At 50.1% G+C, this 17,033-nt stretch overlaps 1 protein-coding gene across 15 annotated transcripts in view; it reads right to left on the bottom strand.

The window, feature by feature from the left end:
• Positions 1 to 1,157: 1,157 nt before the first annotated feature.
• HSPG2 (heparan sulfate proteoglycan 2) overlaps positions 1,158 to 17,033 on the bottom strand; it is a 202,675-nt gene continuing 186,799 nt past the window's right edge. For 11 of the 15 annotated variants that reach the window (XM_060276274.1, XM_060276277.1, XM_060276281.1 and 8 more), the window contains 15 exons: positions 15,955 to 16,064; positions 15,233 to 15,341; positions 13,722 to 13,820; positions 13,401 to 13,622; positions 11,424 to 11,668; positions 11,144 to 11,315; positions 10,139 to 10,261; positions 9,955 to 10,011; positions 8,606 to 8,681; positions 6,971 to 7,049; positions 5,762 to 5,803; positions 4,206 to 4,276; positions 4,025 to 4,108; positions 3,608 to 3,711; positions 1,158 to 1,868 (listed from right to left, as the gene is read on the bottom strand). In XM_060276274.1, coding sequence (XP_060132257.1) covers positions 1,696 to 1,868; positions 3,608 to 3,711; positions 4,025 to 4,108; positions 4,206 to 4,276; positions 5,762 to 5,803; positions 6,971 to 7,049; positions 8,606 to 8,681; positions 9,955 to 10,011; positions 10,139 to 10,261; positions 11,144 to 11,315; positions 11,424 to 11,668; positions 13,401 to 13,622; positions 13,722 to 13,820; positions 15,233 to 15,341; positions 15,955 to 16,064 — 1,766 coding nt within the window. In that variant the 3' untranslated portion in view covers positions 1,158 to 1,695. The remainder of the gene's footprint in view (positions 1,869 to 3,607; positions 3,712 to 4,024; positions 4,109 to 4,205; positions 4,277 to 5,761; positions 5,804 to 6,970; positions 7,050 to 8,605; positions 8,682 to 9,954; positions 10,012 to 10,138; positions 10,262 to 11,143; positions 11,316 to 11,423; positions 11,669 to 13,400; positions 13,623 to 13,721; positions 13,821 to 15,232; positions 15,342 to 15,954; positions 16,065 to 17,033) is intronic. The other 4 variants (XM_060276279.1, XM_060276280.1, XM_060276288.1 and 1 more) reach the window with 1 other exon arrangement.

The following is a 17,033-nucleotide window of genomic DNA, read 5'->3' as shown; positions in this document are numbered from 1 at the left end:
CTGTTTGAAGAGGGAAGGAAAGGCTGTGTAGTTAGCCAAAGATCAGCTCCAAAATCCGCCCTTTTCAGTGTCTCGGGGCCAGCTGAGAGGAGAAGGCAGCAGTCAAAGCCCCCTTTCCCCAGCTGCAATGGGTTCCTTCTGCCTCTCATCCCCCAGCAAAGCATCTTGCTGCCCTCCTGGGAACGCTGGACGGGAAACTCCTGCCCTCCAGTGCCTGTGGCACAGGGAGGCTGGCAGGAGCTGCTGTGTGGAGTGCGTGGGGAGCCCATCGCAGCTCTCGGGCACACGGTGCAACACTCTTGCCCCCACTCCTGCCCACGGAAAGGGGGCGGCCTGGTCCTATAAAATGCTGGTGAAAGACCTACCTGCCTGCTTCCCAGGCAGCAGATGAGGCTGCAACAGCTCCTTACCTGGCCCTGCCAGGCCCTGGGGTGTCTGCAGCTCTGGGGGGACTGTACACGGCAAAAGAAGGTGTGGATCTACGGGAGACCCCTACGCAGACTAATAAGGCACTGATGGCTTGGGAGGGGCAAGTCCCATTTCTGCCCTGTGGCGCTTAAGGCATGGGAAGCCCTGCCTGCTTTTTGGTGTTGGGCTCTCTGCTGCTTTCCGCGCCAGCCAGAGCACAGGGGAACTCTGTATGGCTTTGCATGTGTCACTGCGGTCACTGAGGACCAGGTGGAGAGGACACTCCGAGGCACTGCAGCCATTCCTGACTGGAACTCGCCAGAGCTTGATTCCAGCACCTCTTGGGCAGGCGCCATTGCCACTAAAAGAGAACCAGCGAGGCATTCATGGTGAGTTCCAGCACCTCTTTTTCTAGAAAAATAACACTGACCACAGCCTAGCTTGGATGAGTGAGGGGCGGGAGCAAACTCGACTGTGCCAGGCAGGCAGTGCCACGTGGGGCACCGCGACAAAACGCAGGAAGCTCAAACTTTTCCTAGTTGAAAAGCTTGGCTCATGCTGGAGGGCGAGGGCAAGAGACCTCCCTCCCTCCCTCCCTCCTCGGTGCTCCTGTGAATCCTGCCCTGCCTGGAGTGCTGGATGCTGCGAAGGAGTTGCGCGTGGGGCACGACGATACAGAGACCCACCCACTCTTCCCTTCCTTACCCCACGCCCACCCACAAGCAAGACAGGAAGGGAGGGCAAGGCAGGACAGTATCTTTGGTCACAACCTGCCTGGCCCAGCCCAGCCCAGCAGCGGAAGCAAGAGAAGCCACGTGGTCACCCTGTTGCCCACCCCTCGGCCTCAGAGCAGCCTCTTCAGGGCTCTCTCTGCCCTGTCCGAGATGCTCATCCCTGGAAAACCTCGGGCACGGCACTGTCCAATCGCCTCTCACGAATGCCGCTCTCCAGTCCTTTTAAGTGTCTCTCTCTCTGTGTGTGTCCTTCCATGTGAGGGCTGGGGAAGGTGGGGGGACGACGACAGGCCCTGCGTGGCCCCCATCGGTCTGTCACTTCCACAAAAAAAACCCTCACAAACCAACTCCCTCCCACATCTCCCCACCCCCATTTTCTTTTGGTAGCAGCAAAGCACCATTTGTGAGTGTGTGTGTGTGTTTCTCTTTTTTAAAAAAATTCATAATAATAATAATAAAATAATAATAATAATAATAACAATAGATGTCTCTCAATTGGCCTGATGACAAAAAAACAAAACAGCGAAGAGTGTGGTTAAGAGGCAAGCCCGGCCTATGAGGAGCACTCTTGGATGTTGAGGCCGGCCTCCGAGTGATGGTGCAGGTCAATGGGCTGCTGAGGCTGCTGGCCGGGCCGGTCGTTGATCAGCACCACGTTCTTGACGCAGCCCGTGATCCCCGAGATGTACTTTCCCGCGGTCAGGGCTTGGATGTCAGGTGCTCCACCTGCGCAGAGGAAAAGGGAAGAGCCGTATGTCAGCAAGTGTGTTCCCTTTAGGGGAGAGGCTATGGTCCTCTTTCTCCTCCGCCTCCTCAAGTCACTGGGAGGATTTTGGAAGGTTGGCAGGGACCACAGCTTCCATCCCAAGATTTTGCTTGTCAGCATCATCCCTGATGCTGCCTCATTTTGGCATTGGGATTTAAATCCTCGTTGGGATTTAACTGCACAGCATCCTTCAGAGGCGTGTAGACTTTTCAAGGTTCTCATATTGCTTTCCATTCGTTCACATCTCGGGCCCACAAGTCACTTGCTACTGTCGCTGCCGTGTGGACCACATTTTTAAAATGAAATTGATGCAAGCTGGTTTCTATGTTTTCTTAAGGGAAAATGTAGAAACACGAATAGGGAAATACATTAAAACCCATTCGTTGTGTTTCTCCTGAGTTTTTTTTTGTAGGTGTTCTTTCTTTTCTTTTTACTTTTTTAAAATATACTTTTTGGATTTATATATGTCACTGATTTTGCAATCATTTTAACATTTCAAAACTTGACTTCCTTCCCCCTCTTTCTGCAGTTCCTTAAATTTATTTTTAATATCTTCTGCATATCCAAATTACTGTATTGGCCTGAATACAAGCCTCCCCCCCCCCACTTTTCCGACCGTGAAAAGTTAATTCGCGACCTTCCAAAAATTGGCTTTTACGATAACACTGCTGAAAAAGACATATGGCAAAACAGAATGGGTGTGAGTGCCTACAGAATTTTAAGGGAGCGGGCCTATATTTGGGTATTGTCTTTTTTTCTTTCCCCTCCTTGAATTTTAAAGGTGTGGCTTATATTGGGGCCAATACGGTAACTTAATTTGCACATTTATTCATCTACTTTAAATGCATACTCTTATGAAACTGCAGGTTATTACAATAATCCTGCCAATGTTCTTAACTGTTTACAATTTGTCTGTAATTATTCAATAAACCATTTGTAGGAGGCGTTCTTGAAGAAGCATTGCTTAGCAAATTGGTTATGTCCACCCGGGAACATCCTGTAGGGAGGGGCGGCCCTGAGAATGCTCTGAAAGTGACAAGACATTGACACAGTCCAGACTGAAGTGTAAAGCTTTGAGGGTGAGGGTCCTTTGACCGCCCTCCCAAAATTCAGGAGGGCTGATGCCACAAAGATGTCGTGCGGCACCTGTGAATTTTACACCATTTGCATGGAAAGGATCTAGAAGTCAGGCAGTAACCAGTGTGGTGATCAACATTGAAAGGAAACAGGAAAAACGATGCCCTCCTGGATGGATGGCACACCAAAATGGAAAGGTGCCCCCGCACTGCTGACGCCCTGACCTGGGTTGTGGTGACAACAGTGGGTTCCAGCAAGATCTTGTGAGATCTTGGCAAGATCTTGCCAGAAGCTGCTGCCGCAGCCATCACCTCTCAGTAAGAGCATGAGAGCCACGGGTTCGAGTCCTACATTGAGGCAAAAGGGTCCTGCATTGCATGGGGTTGGACTAGATGTTCCTTGTGGTCCCTTCCAACTCTACAATTCTATGATTCTCTGGCCTTTTTCCCACCTCATGGCTGTACCCCCGAGTGAAACAGTAACAGAAGAAGAAGAAAAAACCTACTCAGTTGATGAGGGCTGCTGAAAACTAAATGAAAAGGGGAAGTGTGAATCCCTCAGTAGCCCATACACCCAAAGGGCCCTGAAAGTGGTCCTGCTTTGTTGAGACGAAGGCGCTTACCTATATAAATTCGACCTTTGGTATTCACCATGACGTTCTTGCCAGGAGATTCCCCAGCGACCATCTCCTCGCCATCGACTTGAAGGAAGCCTCTTTTCCCTTCCCTGGAGGAGGAACGGGAGAGTGTGTCAGAAGGACTAAGGTGTTTTTGAGTGAGGTTGGTTGGATTGGAGAGGGTGAGCATGGATAAGGAAGTGCTTGTGGTCTGCCCGTGGGAACAGAACTGGGAATGTGCTCCACAGGGGAATCCTCAAAAGGGGCTGGGACAGCACCCCCAGCCCCAGAAGCACACCAATTGCTCCTCAACCCGCCTTGTTTGGGGAACAGGGCCTATGCCTTTCTCCACCCCCACCCCCCAACGCTTGGGCTTGTCAAACTAGGGGTGTCCCAAGCCACATCTCTCCACACTTGTCTCACCGGATGGCTGTCACTCTATGCCATTCCCCATCATCAACTGGGTCTTCGGACAGGATGTTCACTTCTCCGCTTCCTAGCTGGTAACTGCAGGAAACACATGGCCAGAGTCAGAGAAAAGGCCACCCTGGAGCCCCAACGCAGAGCGGCCCACATCGTGAGCTCTTTGGCGGCCTTCCCTCACCTGAACAGCAGGTGCCCGTCCTTCAGCCCGAGGCTGATGAAGTCCTTTGCTTTGGCGCTCTCTCCTTCCTCCTGTGACAGAAACCAAAGCGTTGTTTCTCACCTTCTCCTTTCCTTAGGAAATGGCACCCGTAGATCATCTCATAGAGGGAGAGAAGCATCCTAGAAGCCCATGAGCTGCTAAGGAACTGGTACTGCTTCTCAGGTGCCACATTTTGCTTTGTAAGCAATCCGTCTTTGAGTGTGGCAGCACCAACACTTTGGAACCCCCTTGCCTACTGACATTGGTTGGGTGCCTTCTCTGTACTCTGTTTGACGCCTGCTAAAAACATTTTTTTAAAGGCAATTGCTTACCCAGATGTGTAAAATGTTGACAGGCGTTTTTACCTTATGATTGATTTTAGTTACAGTGGAACCTCGGTTTACGAACACCTCGGTTTACGAATTTTCAGTTTACGAACGCCGCGGACCCATCTGGAATGGATTAATTCACTTTCCATTACTTTCAATGGGAAAGATCGCTTCGCTTCAGTTTATGAACGCTTCAGTTTATGAACAAACTTCCGGAACCAATTGTGTTCATAAACCGAGGTACCACTGTAGTTTTAAAGAAGTGCAATTCAACAGTGAAAGAGTCCCTTTGTAGGTGGCAGACTCTCCTTCATCAAACAGATGTTGGATGGCCATCTTTGGGGGTTTCTTGAGCTGTGATTCCTGTCTTGTAGGGGGTCAGTTTGGATGGCCCTTTGGGAACCTTTACAACTCTACAATGATGATGATGATGAGTCTCTGTGCTGCATAGCGAGGGGGTCTTATAATCACAGATTCATAGAATTGTGAAGTAGGAAGGGACCCCGCGAGTCAACCCCATCAACCCCATCAGGGCTGCCTTCAGATGTCTTCTAAAAGTCAGTTGTTTATTTCATTGACATCTGATGGGAGGGCTTTCCACAGGGCAAGTGGCACTACCAATAAGGCCCTCTGCCTGGTTCCCTGTAGCTTCACTTCTCGCAGTGAGGGAACCACCAGAAGGCCCTTGGCACTGGACCTCAGTGTCCGGGCAGAACGATGGGGGTGGAGACGCTCTTTCAGGTATACTGGGCCGAGGTCATTTAGGGCTTTCAAGGTCAGCACCAACACTTTGAATTGTGCTCAGAAATGTACTGGGAGCCAATGTAGGTCTTTCAGGACCGATGTTATGTGGTCTCGGCAGCCACTCCCAGTGATTCTATGATTGCTTGTCAGACAGAAAGGTTAGCAGAGAGCATGGCCTGCGGGCTTTGGAGCAGGCGGCTCCTCTTCTGACTAGCTCCTGCATCACTTTCCCGCAAACATCCCTGCAACCTTTGCCAAGCTAATTCTTATCCATGGTGTAGCTTTACCCGGCGCTTCTGCAGGCCTGTCTGGCATCGCAGCAACAAATTCTTCCATTCAACCAGCACATCTGCGCTTGGGTTAGTCAGCCCCCCTCCCCGTGCTCCATTCTCTCTGACCCCCTCTAGTCGTGCATTCTGGCCTTCCCTTCGCCATGCCACAAAAAACCAAGCCAGTAAATACCTCGCTAGCAGCATGCTGCTCAAGGCCCGCCTCCCTGGTTGCCTGGGAAGAGAGAGAGAAAGAGAGAAAGAGGAGCACAAGCCACACTGGGGGTGGTGGGGTGGTGGTGGGGTGCAAAGCTGATCACAGAATTCCTGGAAAGGGGGGGGGGAGCGGCAGAGGTGAACAGCAAGAGCATCCATGCAACGGGGCAGGGTGTGTGCATGAGACATGCTGGTGCTCGGAGAAAGCCTTCCTTAAAACAAGCACATCATGCACAGGCAACGGCAGAGGAGCCTGCGGGGTCTCGCAACAACTTGCATGCCGTCCAAGCAGCAAGTGGGCTACTCCCGTCAAATCTTTTTATGTTACAGATGGCTCCCTTCCCTCCCCAGTGCTGCAAACCTCTCTCTCTGCCACACTGCAGATCAAGCAGATAATAATAATAATAAAAGGTAAAGGACCCCTGGATTGTCAAGTCCAGCTCAAGGCGACTATGGGGTTGTGGCACTCATCTCGCTTTTCAGGCCCGAGGGAGCCGGTGTTTGTCCGCAGACAGATTTCTGGGTTATGTGGCCAGCAGAACTAGACCGCTTCTGGTGTAACATGACACCGTGACGGTGTCCTTCCTGCTGTAGTGGTACCTATTTATCTACTTGCGCTGCCTTGCTTTCAAACTGCTAGGTTGGCAGGAGCTGGGACAGAGCAATGGGAGCTCACCCCGTCGCAGGGATTCGAACCACCAACCTTCTGATCGGCAAGCCCAAGAGGCCCAGTGGTTTAAACCACAGCACCTCCCGTGTCCCAGATGAAGCAGAGGCTCTCCCCGCACTCCTGCTGATCTTTGCAGCGCCAATGATCAAGATGGCAATGCCTTATGAGACCTGGCACAAAGACTGCACTTTTTTTACTAATGATCAGTGAAGAGGCTTCACCAACACTTTGGAGTCACGAGCTGCTGGCATTTTCACCCCCCTGCTCAGTTTTGCCAGGATCCAACTGCCCCCTCATCCTCCACCTCTCACCCAAAGCTTTACATCTCCTGTTTCCACCTCCAGCCTCTGGGAGAGGCAGAGAGAAGGCCCCAGGTTCAATTCCCCCGTAGCATCCCCAAGTAAGGATCCCCGCCCCACAAAAAAAAAAAAACAGTCTGAAACCCTGGAGGGGCCACAGCCAGCCAGTGTAGGCAACACTGAGCTGACGGACCCCTGTTCTGTCGCATTCACTCACCACGCCCTGCCAGAGGAGAAGCCCATTCGCCGAGTTGGTGCGCACTTCCAGCTCGATCGTCTCCGGTGAGTCAGGGAGGCTGCAACCAAGAGAAACAAAGAGACCAAGCGATGAGGGACTGTGCATATCTCCACAGCGTTAGCCAGTTTCCCCATAGGCATCTGGTTGGTCACTGGGAGAAAAGAACGCTGGATGAGATGGCCCTTCGGTCCAATCCAGCAGGGCTCTCTTTAGGGACACCTGTTGTAATAGCAGAACCTCCTTGCCCAGGAGTAGTTTACCCCTGAATGGTGATGGGGAACAGCAACTGGAGAGTTGCACTCGCACCCTGCCTGCAACTCTCCCGCAAGCACAGGATTCGATGGGCCACTGGTCTGATCCAGCTGAAGGCACTTATTACCGTATTGGCAGCCAGGAGCATGGGGCAAACAGCGCCAGGAGCGCGACAAAGCGGTGCCTGTCCCATACGTAGTCCCCCGTCCTCTCCCCCAAGGTTGGGAAAGGAGAGTGTGAGGAAGAGGGAAGGCTGCTGGCAATGCAGAGCCCCCCCCCCCCGGGTATGCAGCCAGGAGCAGCGAGAAATGGAGTGGCTTATTCGGGTATTTTTTCTTTTTTCTCCCCCCTCCCCAAATTTTTAAGGTGCAGCTTATATTCGGGCCAATACGGTATGTTCTTATGCATTTATTTAAAAATATTTATATTTAACCCCGGTAAAACTGACAAAAATTTACAAACTAACATGAAATTTGTGTTGGAGATGTAAGGGATGTAATGGGATATTTATATCATGTCTGGTGGGGATGTGATAAAATTAAAAAAATCTGGGGAATTATACATGAGGAACTGAAAAAAAAATGTTTAAAAAACAATTGATAAGAAGCCGGATATGTTCCTTCTAGGAATTATAACAAATGACATCCCCAAAGAAATGAAGAGAGTCTTTTTATATGCAACAGCCGCTGAAAGGTTACTGATGGCAAAAAAATTGGAAATCAGAAGATGTACCCACATTGGAAGATTGGCAATATAAATTCTTTGAAATGATTGATTTAGCAAAAATGACGGCAACAATTAGAATGCAATCTAATCAAAGTCTCAAACAAGAATGGAAATGTGTAGAAGAATACATGAACAAAAGATGCTCCAACAAAAATTTACTGGCATGTATAGGCTGATTTCACAAACCAAGCAGAAATGTAAGAATGAATGATCCAATACTATGATACAGAAATATAATCTCAATAATAAGGCTACAAAATAATAATAAGGAAGTCATGCACGGGTGGAGAGAAGACACGGTAAGAAGTAAAAAAGAAACGGAAAAATGTTGGTATATAATGAAAAGTGAAAATTTGAATCTACAAACATAATGTATATGTATATCTATTAGTATGTAAAGATTATGTAAAGATCTCATACATGTATGGAAACATTAACAAAAAAATTATATATGTTTTTGTTTGCAATATAAAAACATAAACCCATACAGTAAATGTCCCTCCCCGTAAACTCCCTTCTGCATTGGCCTTGGCCTGTTCCCACCACCATAAATGGAGCTTGGCAGAGTTCTCCCAGTGCCACTCGAGGCTGGTTGGTTCCTGGGGAAGCGATGTAAGGGCATCACAGATAACTCACCTCCTTGGGAAAGTGTGGCGCCCAAGGGCCACATAGCCGTTGTCGTGGAAATAGGCACCGTACTGTCCAGGGGCATCTGGTAAATGGGGGGAAAGGAGAATGAGTCTCAGCACCTACTGCAGGGACTCCAGAACAGTCTGAGGCAATGGGAGGGAGGGGAGGAAGAAGCTGAACTGCTGGGTGTTATTGGCTCAGAGATGGAAAGAAGATAAAAGTCCCGACCAGAGAAGAAGGGCAGAGAAGAAGTTGATGGATTATGCCGAAATGGCAAAAAATGACTGGAAGAATCAGAAACCAAGAGGACCAAAATTTCAATAAGGAATGGGGGAAATGTATAATTTATCTTAAAAACCATTGTAAACAGTTAAAACTGTTAGCAGGACTGGAAGAACACTTGTAGTTTAATGGCGGATTTTGGACATAAAGGTAAAGGGACCCCTGACCATTAAGTCCAGTCGTGACCGACTCTGGGGTTGTGGCGCTCATCTTGCATTATTGGCCGAGGGAGCTGACGTACAGCTTTCAGGTCATGTGGCCAGCATGACAAAGTCGCTTCTGGCGAACCAGAGCAGCACACAGAAATGCCGTTTACCTTCCCGCTGTAGCGATACCTATTTATCTACTTGCACTTTGATGTGCTTTCGAACTGCCAGGTTGGCAGGAGCTGGGACCGAGCAACGGGAGCTCACCCCGTTGCAGGGATTCGAACCGCCGACCTTCTGATCGGCAAGCCCATTTTGGACATAATGGAGACATAAAAGATTTGGATTATTATAAAAGATGCAGGAGGAAAGGACCAGTGCTTACCCCCAAAAAAACAAATAAATAAATAAATAAATAAACAAATAAATAGGGGTACTCTCATTTTCCTACTCATATTGAAATACTGCCCCTCAATGAGGCCAAACTTAGATTCACAGAATGTTTTGGGGAATGCATCTCCCCTGCGTCCCCCCAGAAAAAAAAGCACTGAAAAGGACTAAGAATAGAAACCACAAAGGGGAGGAGGGAGGTCCAGGGGATTCCTTGGCTTCTTGTTTTTATGTTATATACTGGATATGTGATTGTAAAACTTTGATTTGGAAACCAAATAAACAAATTAAAAAGGAAAAAAAGAGAAGCTGAACTGGTTTTCTGGAAGTGTCAAATGGCTTTGGATCACCAAAGCATCTCTGCCCTGAGAGACAGGTGCCGGACGACATGGTTATCTGAAGTGGCTTCACTACTAGAAACATCCTCCTTAGCTCCCAGTGAGAGAAGTGCCGGGTCAGGACTTTGTCTGCCAAAGCAGCATCTTCACCCCAGAAGAAGCAGAAGCAGGTGGCGCTAAGAGGGGGCCTGAGACGTACCATTTCCTCCGCTGCCCTCGGGAGTCCACTCGGTATTTGACTGGTGCTGTGATGCATCTGCGTGGTAGAAAAACAGGCACTCACTTTATACAGCAGAAGACAACTACTTCTGGAGTGACACGGTGGAGGAGACTGTTTGCCTCTGCAGCTCCACGCTCTGGCCAGCCATCATGCTCAGACTTACCGTGTTCACAGTATAATCCCAGGAAGCCAGGAGGGCAGACACACGCTGTGTCTTTGCAGATGCCCCCATTGAGGCAGGGCTGCTGGAGCTGGCACTGAACCTCAGACACCTCGCAGCGCTCCCCTGAAGAGAGCGAGAGAGAAACACAGTGTCGTAGAGAGTGTGGAGAAGAGGCATGGAGAGGGCGGACTTGCATGATGCACAAGACTAAGGGCTCATTCCCACTTACCTTTAGCCCCACTCTTTCCAAGCAACAGGTTTGCACTTTAAATCTCCATGTCTGAGCACTTTTTCTCTTTCTCCTGTGAAAACTCGCTCTTTAAAGCTGAACTGGAGCAAACAGCTACCGTGGTACCTTGCTTCTCAAACTTAATCCGTTTCGGAAGTCCGTTCCAAAACCAAAGCGTTCCAAAACCAAGGCACGCTTTACACAGAAAGTAATGCAAAACGGATTAATCCGTTCCAGACTTTTAAAAACAACCCCCTAAAACAGCCATTGAAGATGAATTTTACTATCTAACGAGACCATTGATCCATAAAATGAAAGCAATAAACAATGTACTGCAGTCACACAATCAATCAATCAGTAGCTGAACTGGGATCTACACAATCACAGAAACAAAACAAAGAAGAGCCGCAAAAACAAAAACGCAAAATAAATAGCAAAACCAGACAGACCGCCGCACAACACTCAAAATGGAAGTACTTCCGGGTTTGCAGTGTTTGGGTTCCAAGTTGTTTGAGTACCAAGGCGTTTGAGAACCAAGGTATTTGGTTTTCCCATGGATTGCACTTGGCTCCGAATCAGCTTTAAAGAGTGGGTTTTCGCAGGGAACGCTCCAGAGCAATAAAGAGAGAGCTAAAACAGAGCTTTAAAGTGTGGACCTCTTGATGGGAAGAACGGAGGAAAAGGTATGTGTGGGGAAACCCCAAGAAGCTCTGGAAAAACTGCAAGAGACTTTACTGGCCTTCATGCCCTCCTGCATCCCTCTGTGGTGCTCTCACCTTTGTAGCCATCCAGACACAGGCACTGGAACTCGTACTCGCCGGTCAGCAAGCACTTGCCACCATGCTGGCAGGGCCTGCGGTCGCAAGGGGAGCTGTCAAAGCACTGCGAGATGCTGCGGCTCTCCAGGAAGCTGTACGAAATGTCCACCTTCTTCCCGTTGATTGAGACCTGGGGTGGGAAGATGCAAACAGCTTCAGCTCCCAGTCAGAGCGCATGGATCTTGCTGGCCAGCCCCTTCCCCTACTGCCGTCACGCCCCTCCCCCCCGGTTGCTCACCTCCCCGATGCACCCGTAGAAGTGGCTGGAGACGTTGGCAGCCGGCGGCAGCCTGATGGCGTCGTCCACGCCCCCCAGGTACATGGAAGTGCGGAGGTTCAGACCCTGGCTTTTCCCCGGCGAGGACCTCTTGACGGGCCGCTCATCGTTCACCTGCAGGGTGCCATCTTTGTTCAGGCGCTCGGCCGTGATCCTGTGCCACTGTTCCAGCTCTAGGGGCTTTGCACTTCGAAGGACGGCCGTTCCTAAAAGAGGACCGGGAACGTGAGTTTGGATTCTGGACCGGGGGAAGATTCTCCCTGCAACAATTGGTACCCCCAGAGTTAAGAACATACCGTACTTTTCCGTGTATAAGATGAGGGTTTTTCCTGAGAAAATAATGTCGATAATTGGGGCTTGCAGTGTTTGGTTTCTGCCGCAAGCAGGAGATTGTCAGCGGTGAATTTGTTGATGGCTGCGGCAAGGGCTGCTGTTGATTTGCCGGTGCTGCGGCAATTGGGCAGGTGACTGGTGTGTTTTATGATGCGCACGATTGTCATGGTTGATCTGGCAGGTGAGTGATTTTTTGGGAACACCCCCCCCCCAAAAGCTCAACAACTCTGGGCAATCTCTCCCCATTTACTTAATTTAGACTCCCCCAAAATAGGGGGCGTCTTATACACGGAAAAATACGGTAAGTGTCTGGGACTGGTTTGTGGAAGAGGGCTGGAAAGTGACCCCTGCTTCCCCTCTGCCTCTTTTGGAAGAGGAGGGGGAGTGAGAAGAATTGCCGGCCCCCCTTCTCCAATAGCTGCAAGAAGAGACTGAGACGGGAATAATTTATGACAACTAGCAAGTTTTGAGGTACAGTAATGAGAGAAGGAGGAGGAGTTGGAGAACAGATAGCAGACACATCCTTAGAGAGCCTGGTAACTCCCCCCCTTTCTCCCAAGACACACTGGTCAATTAGGATTCAAGAGCAAAAATGCAGAGACGTGTGACTTCTATAGCGACACAGGATGTTGTTGGAGAAGGAAAAGGAGGGGCTCAGAGTGAGCAACGTCATGAGGGCGCCCAGGACTAAATCCCTTGCCTCGCTACACGATTGCTGAATAAAACCAAAAAAACGAACTCCTTTGTTTCTTCTTTGACCCTGGAGGCTGCCTGGGGAGGAGAGAATCCCTCAAGCCTGACAGTAAGAGCCTGAGTGCAGCTGGATCAGGAACAGCGCTCTCTCGCTCTCTCCAGTGAGTGGCATTCAGAGGCAGACTGCCTCAGATGTGGAGAGCACAGCCGCCATGGCCAACAGCCATGGATAACCATATCCTCTGTGAGTTTGCTGAACCGCCTTTTACAACTGCCCAAATTTTCATCCCCTGCTGCATTCTGTGGCAGCGAATCCCACCGTTTCACTATGGGCTGTGCGAAGGCTGCAATTTGGAGCATGTGGGGTGGGGTGGTTTATTTTATTTTATTTTATTACTGTTACCAATTATCATTATTTTATCATCCGCCCCATGCCCTAAGCTCTCAGGGCAAGTTAAAACAATATTTAAAAAAAACAGTTTAAAACAACTTAACGACCATAAAAATAAGCTGGGTGCTAAAAACATACACCTCAAGGGTCAAAAAACAGGGTGAACACCATCAAACCATCCATTCTGGCATGTGGGGGGGGGAGCACTTAAATTATTTAATTTGGTATTTGAATGATTGGTATTAGTAATTGTATTATAATTTGGCATTGTTTTAATGAGGCTATCATTGGGTTGTAATGGAAAACTAATAAAAAATATTGGAAGCTGCACAATGAAGGTGCCAGGATCTCCTCTGTGGAAAAGTAGTTCCCACTGTTCAGGGGCTGCCGCAGAGAAGGCCCTGTGCTGTATCCCCCTTGAGCCTCTGAGGACGACCACCAAGAGGGCAGATCTCAGCACTGCTGGGAAGGAGGCGGCCTTTCGGGTATCAGTTGTTAGCAACGGGAAGCGGATTCATTACCTGAGCCCAGCTCGTAGCGGAACTCCAAGTGCCCGTTGACCATGCTGAGCGAGACAAAATCTGCCACGGGGGAGCCATCCCCGCCGCTGAAGAGGATGAGGCCATCGGGGGACAGCGGCTTGATCTCTAGGTCCACGCGCAGCTCGTAGTGGATGTTGGTGAGGGGTGGGTAGGAGATGAAGGCGTCGCCCCCATGGAAATAGGGCACGGTCACCGTGGCGCCTGCAGCAAAGAGGAGGGCAGTGAGGTCAGCCTGGGACTTTGCTCAGGCTTTGTCTTGGCCATTGCGGGGTGGGGGTGCAGCGTGTCTTCCTTACTTACCCTCCATGCACTTCTCTCCGTATTTCCCAAGGAGGCAGCGGCAAGTGTAGCCTTGCCCAGTGGCTCGGTTAACACAGGTGGCGTCGGGACCGCAGGCCTCTGTGAGGGAAGGGAGGGTCATTTGGTAAGACGTTTAGCGGCAGTGTCAGGGGCTGGGCAGAGAAGGAACAGAGGAGGCCGCCTCAAATCCTGACCCTTCCAGGGAGGAGGAAGAGGAAGAGGAAGACAGTATAGATTTGCAACAGGGGGTTGATGGAAGGTCGCAGCCCAGAGGCAGATGAGGGGGAAAGCTGGGAAATCATGGGATAGCCAGAACAACACCCGGCTGATACGTTGTCATTAGAAAGCATTCCAGACCCTCTATCTCCCAGAACCTGGCGAGCCTTAAAAGCAGGGGAGCAAACAGCTCAGAGGGCACGTAGCAACACCCATAGACAGCATCCTGACAGGCAGAGGGCTGGAAATCAGGGTTCCCTGTCTGCCCCCTGAACCTAGGAAGCTGCCATATACAGAGTCAGGCCACTGGTCCTTCTACGCCAGCATCCAAAGTGGGTCCATGTCAGAAAGGGGTGGGAGGTGCAAATCTGCAGGACCCACCCCCAGAGTCAAACCGTTCGCTGGTCCAGTATTGTCCATCAATTATTGTTATTATCTGCCCTTACAGCTATAAAGTGGTTAGGGTTAGGGGTTAACCTAACCCTAATGCACATCATTAATGATAAATTAACACGTGCTATTAAGGTAAGACGGGGAATAGGCAGGAAAAAATGATTTCGATGATATGTGGAAGGTGTTTGTCAAATTTGTACAGTTAAAACGGAAAGGGGTCAAACCATCGCAAGAGGTGTTGAACTTTTGGGAGGTTGGGGAGTTACGATGGAATGGTGTTGGTGGTGGGGGTGCACATTCTTATTATTTATTTATTATTATTACTTTGTCAAAATAAAATAAAATAAAATTATAAAAAGCACATCCTTAAATCAGTTTGAAACCAATTTCCGAATAAATAAAAGTAATCAACATTGGTCAGCAGTGGCTCTTCAAGGTTTCAGCCTTCTGCATGCCAGGCAAATGGTGTGCCCCTGAGCCACGGCCCTTCCTCCTAAAGGACGTCCAGACTTGTCCCTGCCTATGTGATGCACCACCTGGAAATGGGCATAGCTGCCAAGTCTCCCGTAATTCCCCGGGAAACCCCCGTTTTTCTAGCTGTTCCCAGCTGAAAAACCGGATTTTTTTGTTTTCCCCCGGGTTATTCTGGCGCGACGGCCATTTTGGAACTGGGCGGAGCATGCTCAGAAGCGACTTTTGATGCAGCTCTGCCCAGTTCCAAAATGGCTGCAGTGCGACTTCTGGCGTTGCGGCCATTTTCGAACTGGGCAAAGCAGCATCAAAAGTCGCTTTTGAGCATGCTCCGCCCAGTTCCAAAATGGCAGCAGTGCTACTTCCGGTCCGTCCCTTATTTCACCCACAGGAACTTGGCAGGTATGGAAATGGGGGCGGCTGCGCCTTACCTGGATGGCAGCGTAGGGCCTGGGGGTGTTCACAGTTGCTTCCAGCGAATCCCTGTGGGCACTCACACACATAGCTGCTGCTCTCCAAGTCCCTGCAGGCGCCTCCGTTCTGCCATGGGGAGAGAAGGGAAAATCTGGTGGAGTGGCTGCCAAGACCATATAACACCAGTCCTGAAAGACCTACATTGTCTCCCAGTCCGTTTCCGAGCACAATTCAAAGTGTCGGTGCTGACCTTTAAAGCCCTAAACAGCGTCAGCCCAGTAAACCTGAAGGAGCGTCTCCACCTCCATTGTTCAGCCCGGACACTGAGGTCCAGCGCCGAGGCCCTTCTGGCGGTTCCCTCCCTGCGAGAACCGAGGTTGCAGGGAACCAGGTACAGGGCCTTCTCGGTAGTGGCGCCTGCCCTGTGGAACGCCCTCCCACCAGATGTCAAGGAAATAAACAACTATCTGACTTTTAAAGACATCTGAAGGCAGCCCTGTTTAGGGAAGTTTTTAATGTTTGATGTTTTATCGTGTTTTTAATGTTCTGTTGGGAGCTGCCCAGCGCGGCTGGGGAAACCCAGCCAGATGGGTGGGGTAGAAAGAAAGAAAGAAAGAAAATTATTCGAATCACCTGCCATGACCAACCAGGGCTGGCCACAGGGAATGCAGTGAGCAACGAGGCCGAATTCTGCTCTCCTCTATAAAATGCCAAGTCTGCACACATGCAGCGAACTCACCTGACACGGACGGTCCTGGCAGGTGGGGCAGTTGGAGACGCCGTGAGCTTGCAGGTCAAAGTCTTTGAAGATAACTTCCTTCCCTTGGATGACCAGCTGCCGAACGCATCCTAAGAGGGGAAAGAGAGAGAGCCGATGGGAGGTTGCGGGAGAGATTGGCGGTAGGGGCGAGCTGGCCAGGCCTCTGTGTGAGGTAGCTGTACATCTTGGGGCACCCCCACCCCGTAAATACCCACCGCTCATATAAATGGGGAGAGTCAGTGGTGATGCTGTGGTTGGTGTTGGGGGGGGGGGCTCAGAATGGGGCAACCCAGATTCCTGCATCTCACTGGCTATGGCCCTGTGCCTAACCCACCCGCCTCATAGGGTTGCTTGCTTGGAAGAAACGGGAGGGATGGAAAACAGTGCAGGCATTCGTTTTATCCCTCCAAAAGTTTCTAATGCAATGGTTTAGAGAGCACCCTTTTCTACCACTGCCCGCACCTGTTATTTAGGGTGACAACCTCCAGGGGGGAAAGGGAAGCAGCCACTCCCCAAAGGGGCTGGCTACCTGGGGGCTGGTGGGGCAGATTTATTTAGGATAAACGCAACTGTCTGTCAGGCTTCGGGAAATTGGCTCACCCCCCCCAGTGGCAGTAGATAAGAAGATCAAAGAAAGGAATGCCTTACCAGTTAGAAACGTTAATAATCACAGTGAAAGAACAAAGAAACACATCTCCTAGAAAAGGTGGTGCTCCCAATTAAGGCTTACACCCCCAATCCCTATTAATCTCTGAGTTTGTACCCTCTGTGCTTTCTGTTCTGAGACTTTCTGAGCTCTTCTTGACCTTGGGCTGAGCAGAGGAATGTTGTCCAGAGACTGTTAATCTGTTAACTCACTCTCTCCCAAGGCTGCTTCTCCTAGCTGTTCCCCATCCAGTATTCCCCAGCTTCTGCCTTCTGAACTATGTCCCTCGGCAAACCACTTTTCCAAATCTATGGTGTCCTCCTGCTCCTGGGAAGATTCAGGAACAGGGGCAGGGAGAGGGGGTAGTTCCCACCATTCCTCCTCAGTGTGGTCCCTGATGCTGTCGCTCTTG

Source organism: Zootoca vivipara, chromosome 6 (genome assembly GCF_963506605.1).
Source record: "Zootoca vivipara chromosome 6, rZooViv1.1, whole genome shotgun sequence".
In the NCBI taxonomy this organism is placed as follows: Eukaryota; Metazoa; Chordata; class Lepidosauria; order Squamata; family Lacertidae; genus Zootoca; species Zootoca vivipara.
The sequence above is the reverse complement of the archived record's forward strand: the minus strand, read 5'-3'. Positions and strand labels throughout refer to the sequence as shown.